Source organism: Limanda limanda, chromosome 5 (assembly GCF_963576545.1).
Source record: "Limanda limanda chromosome 5, fLimLim1.1, whole genome shotgun sequence".
NCBI classification, from domain to species: Eukaryota; Metazoa; Chordata; class Actinopteri; order Pleuronectiformes; family Pleuronectidae; genus Limanda; species Limanda limanda.
This window is the reverse complement of record NC_083640.1, coordinates 11,363,042-11,380,567: the sequence shown is the minus strand read 5'-3', so window position 1 is coordinate 11,380,567 and position 17,526 is coordinate 11,363,042. Positions and strand designations below refer to the sequence as shown.

Here is a 17,526-nt window from a genome sequence, read left to right as displayed (position 1 = left end):
TTGGATAACTAACAAAATATGTTTTAAAAATGTAATATTTGGCTTCCTTTCCAGGGAGCAACTTGTAAGAGATAATTTGTTTATCTCCGCCAAGGAGGTTATGTTTTCACCCCTGCTTGTTTGTTGTTTGTTTATTTGTGAGCAAGATCACATAAAAACAACATGACTGATTACCACAACACTTGACGAAGGTTGTGGTATGGGTAAGGGAAGAACTCATTTCATTTTGGCGCGCATCTGGATCAGGAGGCAGATCCAGAAATTTGTTTTATCAGTTTCTTTAACATTGTACAATAGGATAATCAATGATTTCCCAGGGAATAATTCATGGATCATGATGAAGACATAATCAGGCATATTTATAAATCTGATATCTATGAGTGTGTTTAGTGCAGGACGTGGGTGAGTGCCATTCTAGTTTAATCTGAATTAGTTTGTTTATCAGCTGACATTCTGTCTAGTTACAGTCACTGTACTTAAAAATGTATCTAAATTATAGTAGCAACACCGCATTCTTATAATGTGTTTTTTATTTTGGTATAAAGCGTACTACTTTGTTAGGTAAGGATAACAGTTGGTGCCTTTGTGTGGAAAACTAAAAGAATAGGTAACATGTGTTTTCCCTTTTGTTTTTTGTATAACCTGCAAGGAGATTCAGTTTCCAGGCTCCTCACTGTGAAGCCCTCAGACAGCGTTGACCCACCTGTCAATAATTTAAATTGTGTATTGTGCCTCTTCTGGAGTGCATTTGTGTGTTTGTAATGCACCATGAAGAAAACTCTGCTCGGAGCCATGTCATCAATCAGATCTGTTCAATATTAGATAAACTATCCCACGTTCTGCCCGAGAGTACCTTGGCAATCATTTTGGGAGTCTCCCTCTCTGAGTGTGGGTAGAAGGAGTCCTCTCTGAGAGGTGTGTTGCCGGCAGCGTCGGCGTTGTGTCCAGTTGTGCGACACAGTGTGAGAGAGGTGTGTCCTGAGGAGTATAAGGCCTCTTCCTGCTGTAGACTCTTGGCACAAACATCGTCCAGCACCACTTTGACACAATGCTCCATGTGAGGGACCAGCCCCCGAAATGCTGACCTCCAGTTAAACTCCAGCACCTGAAAAACAGGAGACGAGCCGACAGCAAATTATTGTCTGAGTCCTGTAAGTTATGATATTGAATAGATGTGATTGAAATAGATACTTTCTCTCGGGGTGGAAAGGAGCATGTGCAAAAAAGACTCACCTCTGGTGTGTGGAGTGTTTCTGCAGTGGATTTCCTGCCATCTGTTGTTGTGTCTGAATCCTCTTTACTCTTCTTCAAGATGCCTGGATGGCCGATAAATATTTTTAATGGAAAAACGCTGTGTAATACATCTTAGAAAAGACATTTAACTGCAACCGTTCCTGGTCAAGCTCTCATTTCATCTCAGTGAATTGCCACTAGGGAACTATAATTATACAGAAGATATCCCAATTTGAAAAGGAAATGCTGTGTGGTGGGTGTCCGTAGCATCCTCCCGATCTATGCATTATTTAGCACAACTATTTCCATATCACACATAATTTGCTGTATGATCTTATGTGTTAAAAGCCCTGCGCGATGGCCAAGTTCAGTTACATGAAAGCGAGCGTGTGTAACTCTGAGCCAGATATGGGTCACACTGTCCCCCCCCCTCCCCACCTCACTAACAGAATGAGAAACAGTGACCAGCGTATAAGTGCACATGCCTTAGAGGGAGCAGAAAACAGGCAGTAAATGCTAATGGTGACGACTTTATAAGTCTAAATTTGGGGCTTAGAGTTGATTTGAACCCAGATAGGATCAACTGCATATGGGGTAATTCCATGAGGGAACATTGTGTGGATGTGTGTGTGTGGGTGTGTGGGGGGATGCAGGGGGGGTTGGATGTGAAGACAAGCATACAGGATGTTGGGTTGGGTTGCAATTAAAAAGCGTGAAACATCAAGGCCGCAGTTTCCTAATCAGAAGGCGAAGAGTAAGACCCCAGGCGAGGCAATTTACCCGAACAAGACTACATGGAATGGAAGAAGGAGGAAGCAGCAAGCGCATCACTTTTTGACCTTTAAGCCCATCTGATGAATTTCTGGTAATTAAGCTGTTTGATTGCCTGGAATTAATGATTTGGATAACTGCCCTTTAAAGGCTGTTTACCTCTCTGTAAATTGAGCCTTTCTGCAAGTCTTGTTTTTGTAAATGTAACCTTTATGGAAATTACTCCATGCACCAAAAGCTTTCATTTAACATCTCAGCGACAGCAGTTCAAAGTAGGGAGAGGGGAAAAGGGGATGCTAAAGGCTTACATAACACCAAAGATAATTCCCAACTCAAACGGCACATTTCTTCAGACGCAACTCAGATGTGTTGCTAGAATAAGTAACAATGTGTGTGTGTGTGTGTGTGTGTGTGTGTGTGTGTGTGTGTGTGTGTGTGTGTGTGTGTGTGTGTGTGTGTGTGTGTGTGTGTTTGTGTTTGTTTGTGTGTGCGAAACAGGCATGACTACAGACAGTTTATATACATTTTGAGGTCCCCCTACTGTACCCCCAACAAATTGATGAAATAAAGTCTATACTTTAGTTTTAACTATTTACATATCCTGATTTACTTATTATTTATTAATTAACTGTTTGATACTTTTCTGAGAAGTCTAACTCATATTAATGGACTAAATAATAGTGTTTCAAAATATTCACCAAACACTGAATTCACTTTGAGATTGTTTGACCAAACAATAGTGAGTATTAGGGATATTGGTCTAAATCATATTCATTCAGTCTTTAAAATGTCTGCCATTATAAAATATAAATCTAACCTTAGGCCACTAAGTTCAGAGGAAGAAATGCAGATAGCTCAATGTCACTGTCCTCTGTGGGAGCTTGAACCCCTATTGCATGTCTAATGCATGTGTGTTTTGGAGGGGGATGGATTCATACCTTTTATACAGGGAGCGTCTCCTGTACAGTTAATGGAGATAGTGTGAGTGACCAGCTCTCTCACATTGCTCTCAAACCCCAGCAGAGTGCAGGCCAGCTGGGTTAAGGCCCTCAGCTGGTGGGAGGTTAGACTGAAGCTCCTATTCTTCATGGGGAGCTCCATCGGAGCTGTGAAGAGAGAAACAAAACATAAAACTGATCGTAAAAGGGGAAAGAGACAAAATAAACTGAGCAAGAGAGAGAGAGAGAGAGAGAGAGAAGAGGGCTGAGAGCTGCGCTACAGTTTACAATTGAGTAAAGCAACAGTCTCATGAAAATAGGTTTCCAACCCAACCTCCCAACCTACACGCACTCATCAGAAAACACCCCCGTGCTGAAGTCTTGCCTCGCACGACACCCTTTATAAATATCGACCCATTCATGTTTTCCCAATACACAGCATAAACAAAAGAGACAGTGAAAAAATATGCAAAACTTTGCTCCCTGAGAAGTCACACATGCACATTCTTCTCTCCCGGCACAAAACTTTTCTCCCCCTAACCCGCCGATGACCCCCTCGGCAAATATGGATTTCCCATTTTGGAGGCTGCCAAAGCCATCACCCAGGGGATGTTCCGCATTAAGCTGGAGAATGGGCGGCTGGGAGATGCGTTGCCATACTTCCAGACACATGCACAAATACTTTTGTGTGTCCGCTTAAATGAGCTCCTCCACTGCAAAAGCATTTGGGACTGGATGAACTCGGTATTAGCCTTGACTCTGAAAGCACCGAGATGATTGAGCGCGGAGAGGGAGAGAAAGAGGAGTGGGGCCCGTTTCAAATAATTGTAACATTATTGCCTCTGGATCCTAATGTAATTTTGCCATATTGTTAAACAAAATCTGACAATATGACAACACACTGTCCCTAAGGATGCCTGGTTTAATCATGCATGAGGCTCGACTCGGTGTGTGTGTGTGTGTGTCGGTTCTTGTGCATATTTACGTGAGTGTTTGTGAGTGTGAGTCAATGAGTTTGTGTGTGTTTGTGTTTGTCGAATGAGCTCACACGTGTTTATGTGCATGTTATGCCGGTCATTATAAATAACTTGATTTGTAGAAGACACTTTCACACACATTTGCACATGTCAGTCTTGCAGGATAATTGCCACACTGCAACCAGACTCTGTGGTCACCATGGAATATATTCTGACCTTAAGTTTGTTTGTGTTTGCAAGTCTATGTGCATGCATGTATTTATGTGTATGTTAAGTGTGTCTGTGTGTAAGCATGTATGTAATCACATGCGAATAGTTGTGTAATTATTTGTTGTTAGTGGTAAAATGTTTGTGCATGCATTTGTGCGTATGTATAATTAAGCTGCATGGGTCCACAGCTCGGCACCTCCTCTGTAATGGGGTCCAGTGGGAGTCTGTGTCCTCGATCACCTCATGCTGCATGTTTACATGCGTGACCTGGCTGACACCCACATGCCAGCAGCCTCTCTCGCTCCAGCTTGCACATTGACCCACCCACCCGCCACCGATCACGTCTATTTCTGAAGTCACCGGCAAATCAGCAGAGCTTTCCGTGCCTAAACACAGGGGCAAACTAAAGCTGTCACCAACTCAAGAGTAGACAGCCTAAACCGGATAAGACAGGGACACATTCGAGGGGGTGCTGCGGGATTCTCTAAAAAGCTATCACGGTAAAAAGCAACCTTCTGTGGGGCATTGTTTTGAGCACAGCCGCCATTAACCAGCACTTCATCTGGAGCATCAGCCTTTTTGCAGGGCATCATCTCTGTGTGTCTTCTCCCTCCCCATTCATCCTATTCATTCCCTCAACCTGTGACCCCGTGACTGGTTCACTGGCACATTAAGTCACACTCTAAGTAGTCGCACATGACCTTGATGTTTAGCAATGCCTCAGCCTCTCATCAAGCTCTGCCGCCCGAGCTATATATGTATTTATAGTCACCTCCCAAGCCAAATGGCCTTATAGCCATAGCAGTGTAGTACACAGCCATCTAAACCTCATTATACCTTTGTCACAACAGTGAGGCCAAATGGAGGCTCTCATAGCCAGTTGATGGAGAGGGTGTGCTTAAAAGCACCCAGGTGTGTCATATAGCATAGAGCAGAGCATGTCTCACAGAGCAGCATGAGGGGGGGCACTAGCAGGCAGGAGAGTTCAACCAAAGGTCAGTGTACTGAGAATCAATAAAGGAGGCTTGGTGCTGAAAGCTGGGCAAAAAATTATTTGTGAAATTATATAAGAGCCTCTCCATATGACATTAGGGTGGGCGGATGTTCTTATAAACAAAAAGAAAATCAATGGTTAGCCACATCGCTGTGATAACCATAAAGCCGTATGAATCTTATCAGTCGCCCTCGAAGCAAACAAGCATGTCTCGCAATGTGTCATTCAATAAAACGTGTGAAACAGAAAACAGTGTGTGTGTGTGGGTGGGCTTTATGTTTCATATGGAGCAGAACCGTGAAAAAATTATGTCTGAAAATACCAAACTATGCGGGTCTACAGTGGGCAGTTTCACTTTGTAGCTTTTAACAATGACAACAATGTAACACAAAAGGGGGGGGGGGAACAAACAGAGCAGGTATTTTTGGCAAGCCATCAGTTTTCTCCTTGTCTGTCTCTCCTGTGGGTTCCACCATCAGCTCCACAGCGCACACACACACACACACACACACACACACACACACACACACACACACACACACACACACACACACACACACACACACACACACACACACACACACACACACACACACACACACACACACACACACACACTGCTCTTGACTGGCAGGGAACAGAGAGATAGGCGAGAGAGGAGGAGATCTAGGGGAAGGGAAAGGGGTGGTGGTGGTTAGGGATGAAAACATGAGGAAGAGAGGGAGGGGAGGAGAGGGAGGGGCGGGATAAGGGAATTCCCTTAGCAGTTGTTATTGATTCCGGTGTTTACGGGCGAATAGTTTAGTGCCGTTTACAAAACAGAACAGATGCAGCCAGTGAGCAAAAAGGTAAACAATTGCTGTGTGGCGGGCTGCCAAATCCCCAGTCTGATGTATTAAACTCGTGGTGAAGAGCATTTCCCCTTTGGCTGCACTTATTGCCACTTCATTTCCTCCCCGCTCACACTCTCTCTTTCTTGTTCTCTCTCTCTCTCTTCTGCGTTGTTCCCTCGTTTATCTGTAGAAGAAGAAAAAAAGTCGAAGGGCGTATGAGGAGCTTTTTGACGTCTGGCCGTTTTCTGTCCTTCTCTGACCCAGGAGGCCCAGTTCTGCCTAACAGAGCCATTAGTAGTGGGAATTGCATGTGTCTGACATGGCCGAAAACCAATTATTAGACACTTTCTACCAAATGATGCCCAAGTCTTTTGGGAATGGGCAATCATGCAATAATTTAGCCACTGATTTAATTTCTCTCCGGCACAGCATCTCTCCCCCTCTCATCCTCTCTCCCCCGTTTTTCCTCTCTGTCTCTCATTCTGTCTCTCTGTAGTGTAAATCCGACCATCAGTGGGGTGCTCTGCCTCTCTCTACCCGTCTGGCCTCTCTTATCATTGGCTCACAATATGGGAAGTTTACTGTGTTCTTGCAGACGTGTTTGTTGTACAACGACCTCTTGGTGATGTAGGCATTTGATCACATCTAATCCAAAGAGTAAAGGAACAAAGGACTTCAGAAGGCAAGAACTTTTAGAAGACACTTTACACATATTGCATGAAATACATGAAACTGAAATTGACAAATAAATAAAGTTTTTTTTTATTTCTGTCCTGGCAGCAAATTTATTTAGAAGTTCTTGTTGACTTAGAAGTGTTTGATTCAGTCTCAAAGAGATTTATAAAGACAATAATCGAACCAGCAGGAAATACAACCATATTTGTTCGTATACAGTTTTTACAAGAAACCTAAGATTCCATTTAATTTCATAAAAGACTGATGACATACTAAATGTTGCAACTAATGTGAGGCAACTACTAAAATGTATATCCCAATCCACAAAAACATTCCAATTTATTCATCCAAAGATTATTACCACAACCAAGGAGGTTATGCTTCCATCCAGAGACCAGGGAAGAACCCATTTAATGTGGCTGTAGATCCGGTTAAAGGGGGAGATCCAGGGTAATATCAGAAATATTAATGGTGTTGAGATCTATGACTTGAGTGCAATTTGGTAGAGATCTAACAACTAACATTTCCTCATTAGAGCTGGAAAGACGTGTTGTATTGTTTGGCCTTGACAGAAGTACTGTATGAGATTCTCTTTTTGATGCCAAACATTCTACCTCTTTTTCAAACCTGGTGTCTAAATTACCCACAATGCAACGGTTTGAGCTTTTATATTCAGGTATCGGCTTGTATCAGCTGATGTGGCCCGAATCCTCAAACTTGAGATTTTGAATAGAAGAGGATCAGGTACTGACCCTTGTGGGACTCTACAAGGCACAGTGACCTGGCTAGAAATGAAATAGCCAAATGAAAACAATTTAAACAGTTCCTGTATCAGTAGTAACAGGCCTAAATGTAATGTAATGTCAAACAGTTCCTGAACTTAAATGTTAAAAGTTCTGCATCAATAGAGCCCGAAACATGACTCACCATAACTCACCTAGAAGTTTCACCTGCAGTGGCCACTATGTGCTGTCAGAGATCAGCATTGGAACAGATGTTAAACACTGTAGTCAGGCACCTAAAGTATCAAAATGGGCTGCTCAATACAACTTTGTGTAAGTGTAATTATATGTGTACTTGTGACCCACTTAATTCTTATTGCAGGGCTTTAGGCAGTGAGTGTTATGCTTTGGCTCTTGAGCACTTCTGTGTGTCTCTTTTTGTGGATGTGTTTCGCCGCCTTGTGTGCTCATCTCATAGGGTGTCAAGCAGGGTCGTGTGGTCGTGTGGGTGCCTTGGGGTGCTTCAGTGCATGTTTGTGTAAGTATGTGGGTAGAAGGATGCTATGAGCCACTGTGGACCGCCTGCCAGGCTGTGACAGCTGGGGTCCTCTTCGTCAGTTGCGGCCCACTGCTCGCTAAGACAGCCTTATTATGGGAGGCCTCCTGCTGTGATTCCCCAACACACCCTCTGACACGTGCACGCACACATACACACACACACACACAAACACACGTACACACACACACACACACAAACCACCCGAGTCCCAGTCTCTTGTGGCACTATCCCTGGGTGCTGTCCAACCAGTCCACAGCAGGGGCCACCTGCCCTTCAAAGAAGGGGAAAGTAGCATTATTTGATATCTCAATTAAGTCGCCTTCCCAAGGAGGAGGTGTAGCTGTGATTGTGGTGTTTTTGTGGTGACAGAGAATCAGGACAAGCCTTCTCCTGCTTTATAATTGTTTCTCTATTCTCCTCTGTGTCTGCCTTTGTTTTTGGCTCTCTTTGTGGTGAAAATTGCAGTGACAGTGTGATAGGGGTTAAGATTTCCTTGCTCCGCATACTTGAACCAAGCAGGCTGGCTGAAGAACACGGAGGAATGTATTGTCTTGATGGGAGCATTTCATTAAAACCCACTTGTTTAGTGTCCTTGTTCGCATTATTGTTTTCAAGCCCTAGGCAAATCACACCTACTCTTCATCAATGCTGGCTGCTCTCAATAAGCCCGCCATTTTTTGTATGCGCTTTCTCAATAGAAGGTGCCAGGAAAATGTTCATATCCTTGAGCTTTTCAAGAGTGATACACAAAAGCTATTGTGACCACTCGGAGGAAATGGGGGAAAAAAATAAATGGCACGCATAATACACATTCTCAAGGGCCATGAAACATATTCTTTTCTGTGATTTCATTGGAGCCATGATTTCGAGAAAATTATTAGTGACACACACACATGAACACAGCCAGAGAGCAAAGATCCAGTTCTTTTCATTAAGATTAGTAAACAACCACTTGCTCTGTGTGGTAACTTTCTTAAACAAGGCCTTATCAGCATCCACAAGGACAGGAAGAGGGCGGCATGAAAAAGAATCATCCATAAACTGGAAGAATCACGCCACATGTACACAGACACACACACACACACAAACCCTCCTACCTTGCACATAATTACATGGCAGCATGCAGGTGCACGTCCCTGGCTGACAGTGTGTATAAACTCAGGCAGAGATATGATCTAGTGAGGAGCTGCTCTTATTAAATATTAACAAACGCCATTCCCAAGTAGCCTCAATCCCCACAAGCACCTCCAATGCCAGTCAGAGCCTCAGCCTAGCTATCTCGCATCACTACAGAACCTCTCTCCCCGCTGAATAGGCTGCTGTGCTTTCTCTAAGAAAGAGTTCAAAGAGCCAGAAAGGGCGAGGAGGGGGGGGCGCGGTGGGGGTGAATGTGCTTGCTATACATGTTCTAACTCAATCCTATTTTTTATCTATAGGGAGCTGCCGACGTCGTCATATGGGGAAATTAGTGGAAGTGGAATTCAAATCATTGCTATCAGAATGGGGCTGCAAAGTGTTTGAACAGAAACTCACAACCTCGACTTCACCCCTGTGGTCGATTGTTGGGGAATAAATTGTGTGTGTGTATGCAGAGAAGTTGGAATGGAATCTTTTGATGTCCTACAAAAACACGGATCTCCCATGCATGCATATGCAAATGACAGATGCCATATGGAAATTTAATAGCTCATTTTTAAAAGGGCGGTATTAAATGACTCTTGATCACACAATTTTCTGTGTAAGCTTGCAATTAGTGCACACACCAGCATCAACTCACAGACAAATGGGCAGACATATGCACATGACACATGCTTTGAAAACACACCCAACCACAGAGCCACTCAGGGAAAAAAAGGTAACATACTTAAAATGTGCTATAGCACATGGTTTTGTAAAGAGTGGCTTTTCTGCTCTGGTGTCATCTCCTGTCACTAATATTTGTGTTAACAGGAGCAATAACTGGCTTAAATGTGTAATTTGATAACTAATATGTAAGTGAAACTAATATCATAAATTAAATATAATAAAATAAACTAATATAAATTATTCCGTTTTAATTTACATTACTCTTGAAGTTAGAGATTTGGATGATTGTTGAAAAGTATGGATGGCCTTCAACATTTATTTTAGTGTAAAGGTGCTGAGAAAATGTAAATTTCAGTATTTTTATTTTATTTTGGCAAAATCCATCACACTTCCTCACGAACACACACACACACACACACACACACACACACACCAACATGCAGCCTTGGCCCAACCACTCGCCTGCAGACTCAGTGAGGTGTGTCAGTGGGGTTTAAAGCCTGTATTGTTCCTGACCAGCCAACCTGTCGAGCACACTCCCCAGTCTCACTGCTCACCCCATTACACTTGGAAAACTACAGGAAAATGGGAAAAAGACAAGAAAAGAAAAAAGGAGAGAGGAAGTGAACGCGGGAGGGATGGAGGGAAAAAATGGGGGGGGGGGGTCGGGGAGTGGGGGCTGAGACCCTTCACATCTGTCTAGGTACAATGTCAGAGCCTACCTTTGAGTCGGTGGGGTTAAAAGAGGAGGCAGATCTCGCCATGAACGCTGTTAAATGGTTCAGTGGTTTGACAGTGGCTGATGCTGCAGACAGTGCTGCCCCCCCCGGGAGCCGGCACAGTCTCCCCGGCATGGCTCTTATCAAAATATACCTACCGCCTTCCTCTTGTGCAGAAATAAACAATAAAACAGCGGGGAAGGAGCAAAGGAGATCTAAAGAGTCATTGGATGCTCACAATCACTTCTTTTTTTTTTTTTAAACCACCGTTATAATTGTCTTGACAATTATGGGCGTAACATATAGTATAGACAGTAAAGTGTGAAAGCAGATTATGCATTAATGTTCAAGCTTTGGCTCTTTAGGAGCCACGGGCGTTTGGGTGGTGGATATTCTTGAGCTGTTTTGGGGGGGGGGGGGGGACTTAAAACAGGAACAACACAAAAATGTAATCCCAGTTGTAGCCCTCAAAGCTGTGTTGCAGCTGATAGTCAAACACACACACATACACAAACACACACACACACACACACACACACGTAAAACCAGCACAGGCAAAACTGCTCCATTTTACGATCATTACACAGCACGGGTCCCCCGCTCCCTTTGGAGCCGTGTTCTGCCTCCGGTGCTACATTTGACGGTTTGTTGAGCGGCACGTAGGTGTGTAGCCTCCGCCACGTTACGTGATCAAACAGCCCAACTGACGCATGGCCAATTATCCTGGCTGCCTCCTCTCATCTCACGTTTAAGGAGAGGCAAAGTAAAAACCAGAGAGGGAGATGGAAAGAGAGAAATGGAGGGAGGGAGCGAGTGGAGGGAAAAAGAACCAAGGCTGGTGGTGTGTTTATCGAAGAATGGCAGATGTAAAAAGCACTCCCCTCCCCGATCCGCAGGGAAAGTGACATGTGCACCGTTTCTAAAAAAGTAAACAATGGCTCAGACACTTTTTTTTCGCTGTGAATCTTTACCCTCAGCAAGCCGTAAATAGGCCAATATGAAACAAACAAAGAGTATGGGAGAAATTAAGTATCAAAAGTGACACAGCGTGTGAAGGTATGTGCCCGTCTGGAGTCTTGAGTCTCTAACATCGCCGCATGTTCCGTCAGAGTGACACATTCTGCATTAGTGGGCAAATATTAAAAATTACTTCTTTATATCGTTCTTTTTTTCCCTCTCAAATATTCATCCCACTGCGTAACAAGGTCAGGAGAAAGTTGAACCTCGCTTTAAGCCGTGTGCCAACTCTTTCTCAGCCCCCTGCTGTTCTCTCTACACGGCTTTAGCACTGCTCAAAAGTAAGAGGAAGGTTGCGATTAATCAGTTTCCCTTCTGCACCTTAAGGTCATGGGGTTGTGTGAAGGTGCTGCTGCTGCTCTGCCCTTCTTATGCTTTGTTTTAATCAACTTTATTTTGTTAAGAGGATAAAGAAAAGTATGGTTGTCAACACTGAAAAAAAGTGGCCAGGATGGGACAGTTCATGTAGCCATAGGGCTCAAGGTAAAGAAGTTAATTAACTCACTGTCGCCAAACCGTGAACAGAGCTTGGACCTCGCTTGGGATCGGGGTCACCTCAGTAAAGAATAAAGTGTGTGGTAAATAGTGTTAGAAGTACTTTTAAAAGAAACCTTGGCCCGGTAAATGCTACTCTTCTCTTTTTGTTGGTAAAGAGGAAAGTGAGGCAGACAGGAAAGAGGGCTGTAAAAAGAAAGCAATTACAATGGGAACAGCAGTTACTGACAATCACTTACAGAGGCCTTGGCCCGGGCTCAGATCACTGCAGTTGCAAAGTAGCAGAAAAGTATAAATGGAGAGGAGAGGGAGAAATTCTTGACATTATTGAGGAGCAAAAAGAAACAGAAGGAAATAAAACAGCAGCGGAGCCCATCTACATGTAAACTCTGAGAATCATGAGGAGAGAAAAAAAAAATTACTGTCAGATAAAAATATCCAAAAAGAGCCTCTTACCCACAGTTGCACGAGACCTGGCTGAATATTTTTTTATTTTGCCGCTGATCGTGCTGTTGTCCCTCAGGGCCATCTCACACTCTCTCTCCACCAGGGAGGCCAGTTCTCGGGCAACGGTGCCGAAGTAAGCTGCGTTAAGGAAGCCGAGGACGGTGTGCGGCTCTGTGAGTCGGGAAAGGACTTGGAGCTCCTCGGTAAGCGCTTGGGTCAGAGCTGGGATCGCAGAGTGGAACCCCAGAGCCAGTCTGTCAAAGCCGTGCGTCTCCCCGCCTGGGCTGGAGCTCAGGGTCGAGTGCAGGATAACCTGCACAGATTGGCTTCTCAGGCCCTGGATGAATAAAATCAAAATAATACTGTCATTGTCAAATCACTGATAGACCACTGTAACATACTGGTGCTGCAAATTGACAGTGTTCACCTACAATTTGTGTTCAAACACTAAATATATAAAATATTTAAAAAAATGCATTTTCATATCTTCCAGTACCCGGTAATATGTGAGCACTTCAGATTCAGGATAAAGACATAACAGCTGTTGCAGACACTGGACTCGTTCAGGAATGGAGAGAATAGACACTTGTGTGGGTCCAGGATGTTCTGGACTGTGGGAAGACAGCCGGTCCAGCAGGTGGCAGCGTAAGTGGAGACGAACGTCATCCCATACCTCCTGGAACTTAAAGAAATAATAAAATGAAGGGTAAGTTCGAAAATAAATTAAAGAAACAACAACACTCAATTTAGGAGTTATGTGAATTCTTATCTTATGTGGTAGCTTAGTATATTTTCATTTAGAAATGATTCAGCTGCTGAATTACCCATTCAATAAATTAACCCAAATCCAAATTAAATATAGGGAAGTATCAAAATTGGTGTATTACCTCTAACGAAGCGTCATCTCTGACTGTGTGTACCAACGGGATGGAGGAGGCAGTCGGGTGAGGATGATGAGAGGAGGAGGAAGAGGAAGGGGTGCAAGGGAAGCAGACGCCACAGTGGGAAGAGAGATGCAGCAGGAGCTGAAGTGCCACCTCCTCTCTCCCCTCTTCTTCAGATCGCAGGTACTGTTGCTGAAAGGAAGAGGGAGAATGAAGATGTTTATTAAACTGAGGTAGGAATAAAAAGTTCCTTATGATGAGTATTTTCATCACAAATCACAACAATGCAAAACTGACCCAACAGGTCAGAATGTGAAGGGTCCTCAAAATATATTATCCAACTATGGAGTTTTCTGTTTTGTTAATAAACAAGGCTTCAGATCAACTGATAGTTAAATGTTTATAACAGAATATTGTTGCAGTTAATTGGAAAATTGAGGATACTCAGAGATGTTAGCACCCTGATAAAATCATAATCTTCAACATCATCAACCACAATCAGTTATCAGCCTTCTGGGTGCCTCATTTTAATAAAAACAACTATTTAATTTCAGTTTCATTATCTGTGAAATATCTCAAACAAAAAGCATTATTATCATCATCATCATCATCATCATCATCATCATCATCATCATCATCATCATCATCATCATCATCATCATCATCATCATCATCATCGGTGAGTGTTATCATATTACCAAAGCTCTGAGGAAGTCCATGAACTCTTCATGTTCTGCAGTCACAGGCCGGACACTGCTGTTCATTCTGAGGTTGAACCACTGGAGGCACTCCAACGGGCTCGGCGAGCATTCTACCGTCCGGGAGGCTCCCATTTTGACCTGGATCTCCTTCAGCTGCTGTTCAATGCTGAGTGGACAAGATTAGTAAGTCTGAGAGTTATAAAAATAGGCAAAATAACTACTAACCTACAAAACACAGTGGTCATTGTGTGTGTTTTCTGCTTTTATTTAACCCTGACACCAACAGAAAGGAGTAAAATGCATCTGATGGTCTCCTATGTGCGTGTTTACCAGCGCAAAGTCAACATGTTCCTCTTCATCTAAACTCCTCCTTTACCCCAGTTGTGACTGAACAGGACTGTCAGAATCTGCTGGGTCCAGTGAGGAGACTGTTGAAAGATTAGGTGCACCCGAACATATCCAGGTGAACAACACAGGAAACCAGTCACCCCACAACCACGCTAACAAACACACTGAAGACAAACACGGACCCGAGACAGCACAGCACATTTTGGATTTTCCCCTCACTCTGTGTCGTGACAGATACCGGAGCATCAACAGTAATTAACACAGACGTCGATATATCACTGTGTGAGTGCGTGCTAAGCATCTGGTGTGAAGTGGTGTTACAGGCATTGGCAGGCATCTGAGACGCACGCCTCTTGCCGTCTCACGTCTTACTCTTCCCTTTGACACACACACACACAGACAGACACACACACATACACACACGCACAAATAACACAAACACAGCTCTTTTGATTTTAACAGACACTGCATCAGCTATTCCGTTTCCCCTTTAATATGACAGATTAGAAATGACATCTTTGGGCTCGACATGTTAAGTCATTTCCATGCAAATCTATGCATATATATTTATCGATGTGAGACTCTGTCTGTGTGTGTGTGTGTGTGTGTGTGTGTGTGGCGGAAGGGGGGGTAACATACCTGCATAATTAAACATGTTATGGTGTTGTGAATGTTGCTTTTGTGTCCGTGTGTGACTTTGTGTCCATAGGTGTCTATTGTGCACAATGTGGAATGGATGTGTGTGTGTGGTGGTGCATGCTGACAATTTATAAATTGGACAATCAACCTAAGAAAAGAAGACAATCAATGAATGACATTTTGAACCTCACAGAACTTTTTTGACAGTTTTGATATTAACTCTTGTATATCAAATAAACATTTCTTATTTCTACCCACACACACACACACACACACACACACACACACACACACACACACACACACACACACACACACACACACACACACACACACACACACACACACACACACACACACACACACACACACACACACACACACACACTTCCAATGTCCAATACACCTGGACTGCCTCTCATAACCAAGAACAATGTGTGCTATATTTTCTCTTTAAACTGAACATTATAATACGCCATGTCTGTTATGCTACCTATTTTCTATTTACCAGTACCTGCAATAATTATCATGTGTGTTTGTGTGTTTACATCTTATTTACCTTTTTATTCATTATGTTTAATTTCATTCAGTTGTGTGCAATGTCCTAATGTCCTTCTGTGACATATTCATTTGTTTATTCTTTTACTTATTATTACCTTTTTACTACAGACAGATTTTGTACCATCCTCAATGTCATTTGTGAGCGGGATCCAATTCTACTGCACACTTGTGTGGTGTGAATGAAAATAAAGTGAATCTTGAACCAAATAATCAATAGATAATGCAAATATTAATGAGTTACCGTTACATATCTGTCTCCCAAACGCATGTGAGTGTGTGCATGAAGCCAAAGTGCCTTTTCTTTCCTCTGTCAGACAGCTCATCCAGAACTGCAGGTCTATAAACTGCCTCCTGCCTGCTCCTGGGCCATGAACGCATCCAGATGTCTTACAATGGCAACACATTAAATAACCGTTCAATCTGATACACTTTGGTTTCAGTGGGGGGAAAAACGGGGAGGTATAAAATGTTATAGACTGTTTCAAACCACTATCCTCTAGATTGAACATCGCCTAATGCTATACGGTTCTCTCCTTAAACTATTTCTTCCTCTCTAGGTCAAATGATGCATCTCACTTTACTCTCTTGACACCAACTTGCTGACGGAGAGAAACTCGGATTATACAGTGGGTGTGTTTTTTTGTGTGAATCACAAGTGCAGAACTTTTAAATGCCTTTGTCATTCGTCTTTCTTTTCACTTTACCCCGTGTTTCTGTTAAAACTATTCATGTTCATGCTATTTCAACTTTGTAAAGGAAAGATGTCACCTTAAATGCTTCATCCATGCAAAAACTAGGTTCGCTCAATGCTCACATGCACTGCCACTCACTCATCTTCAGCAAGGCCCAAGCAAGTGGGGTTCAGGGTTGAAAACTTTAAACAACACAAAGGACTGTTCAGATGTTGGTTTGGTTATTTGACCTCTGACTTGGCTTTGTTTAGAAGAATAGCAAATACTTTCCCAAAGAAACAAAATAGTTTCTGTTTAATTTCTATTAAAAATAACAATTTCTCTACCATTTGAAAAAAAGGGCCACTCTGGATGAGAAGAATAAAATACATTTAAGAGTAAAAGCAGAAGTAAGAAATGCTCTAAATTTGAATGTTAACATTGCTTTCTGTCACGTGCCAGGTCCTGCAATGAAACCCTGCTGCCGACTAAATGACAGGAGAGAGCACTGTATGTGTGTTTATAGTGCGTCATAAACATGGATGTTCGTTCTGGGCTCTACCCCAGGACTTCACATAGACAGCAGGTTTCGAATGGGCTTCCATCTGTAGCGCACTTTTCCCCGACTCTCTGAAGTTCATTAAAAACAGAAAATGTAGGTGCATATAAACTGTGCGGAGTGGAGGTCAGACTAAAGTGCAGCTTCACAGGACTTCCAGCTTGTTAGCCAATGCAGGACTGAGATAGATGTTACTGCCGTTTCTGGGACTAGAATGGCTCTAAGGCTGTTATAGTCCTTCCACTTCCAATCGTCTCACTCTTGCCTTCACTCATCAAAACAATACTCTAATGGCTACGGCAACAGCACTCGCTTCAGATACGTTTTCAAACTGTGTCTCCTCTCACACACACACATCCTCTTCCTCCCCACCGTGCCGGCCCCTTTCATCCTCTCTCCTCAAAACTTTCCCCCCGGTTTCCCTTTTCTTCCCTCTCGCCTTTCAATTACACCTCCTTAGGGCCATGCGCTGTAAGTTATAAAGTCAACGTGGATAGCCTGTGTCAAGGAGTCCATCCAGCTCTCTACAATGTTGCGACCTTTTGCCCGGCGGAGTGAAAGCTACCTGCAGCCTAATCAACTTGGCGGGATTAGCTCCGAACCTGATGACTTCCACCGCCGAAGAGCTCAGACGCCGAGGAAAAGAGACAGAAAGGGGAATGAGAGGAGAGGAGGGTAAAAAACGGGTGGAAAACAGGAGCAGTCATGGAAAATAAAACCATTCAACTTTCCGTGTCAAGGCGACAATGGACCGACCCGTAATGGCA

At 43.3% G+C, this 17,526-nt stretch overlaps 1 protein-coding gene across 1 annotated transcript in view; it reads right to left on the bottom strand.

The window, feature by feature from the left end:
• The window catches only part of kiaa0825 (KIAA0825 ortholog), a 120,661-nt gene that overhangs the window by 95,216 nt on the left and 7,919 nt on the right, over nucleotides 1-17,526 (bottom strand). Inside the window, exons 3-9 of the mRNA XM_061071589.1 lie at nucleotides 13,979-14,147; nucleotides 13,284-13,472; nucleotides 12,893-13,078; nucleotides 12,406-12,733; nucleotides 2,943-3,110; nucleotides 1,234-1,316; nucleotides 854-1,105 (exon numbers count right to left, since the gene is read on the bottom strand). Coding sequence (XP_060927572.1) covers nucleotides 854-1,105; nucleotides 1,234-1,316; nucleotides 2,943-3,110; nucleotides 12,406-12,733; nucleotides 12,893-13,078; nucleotides 13,284-13,472; nucleotides 13,979-14,147 — 1,375 coding nt within the window. The remainder of the gene's footprint in view (nucleotides 1-853; nucleotides 1,106-1,233; nucleotides 1,317-2,942; nucleotides 3,111-12,405; nucleotides 12,734-12,892; nucleotides 13,079-13,283; nucleotides 13,473-13,978; nucleotides 14,148-17,526) is intronic.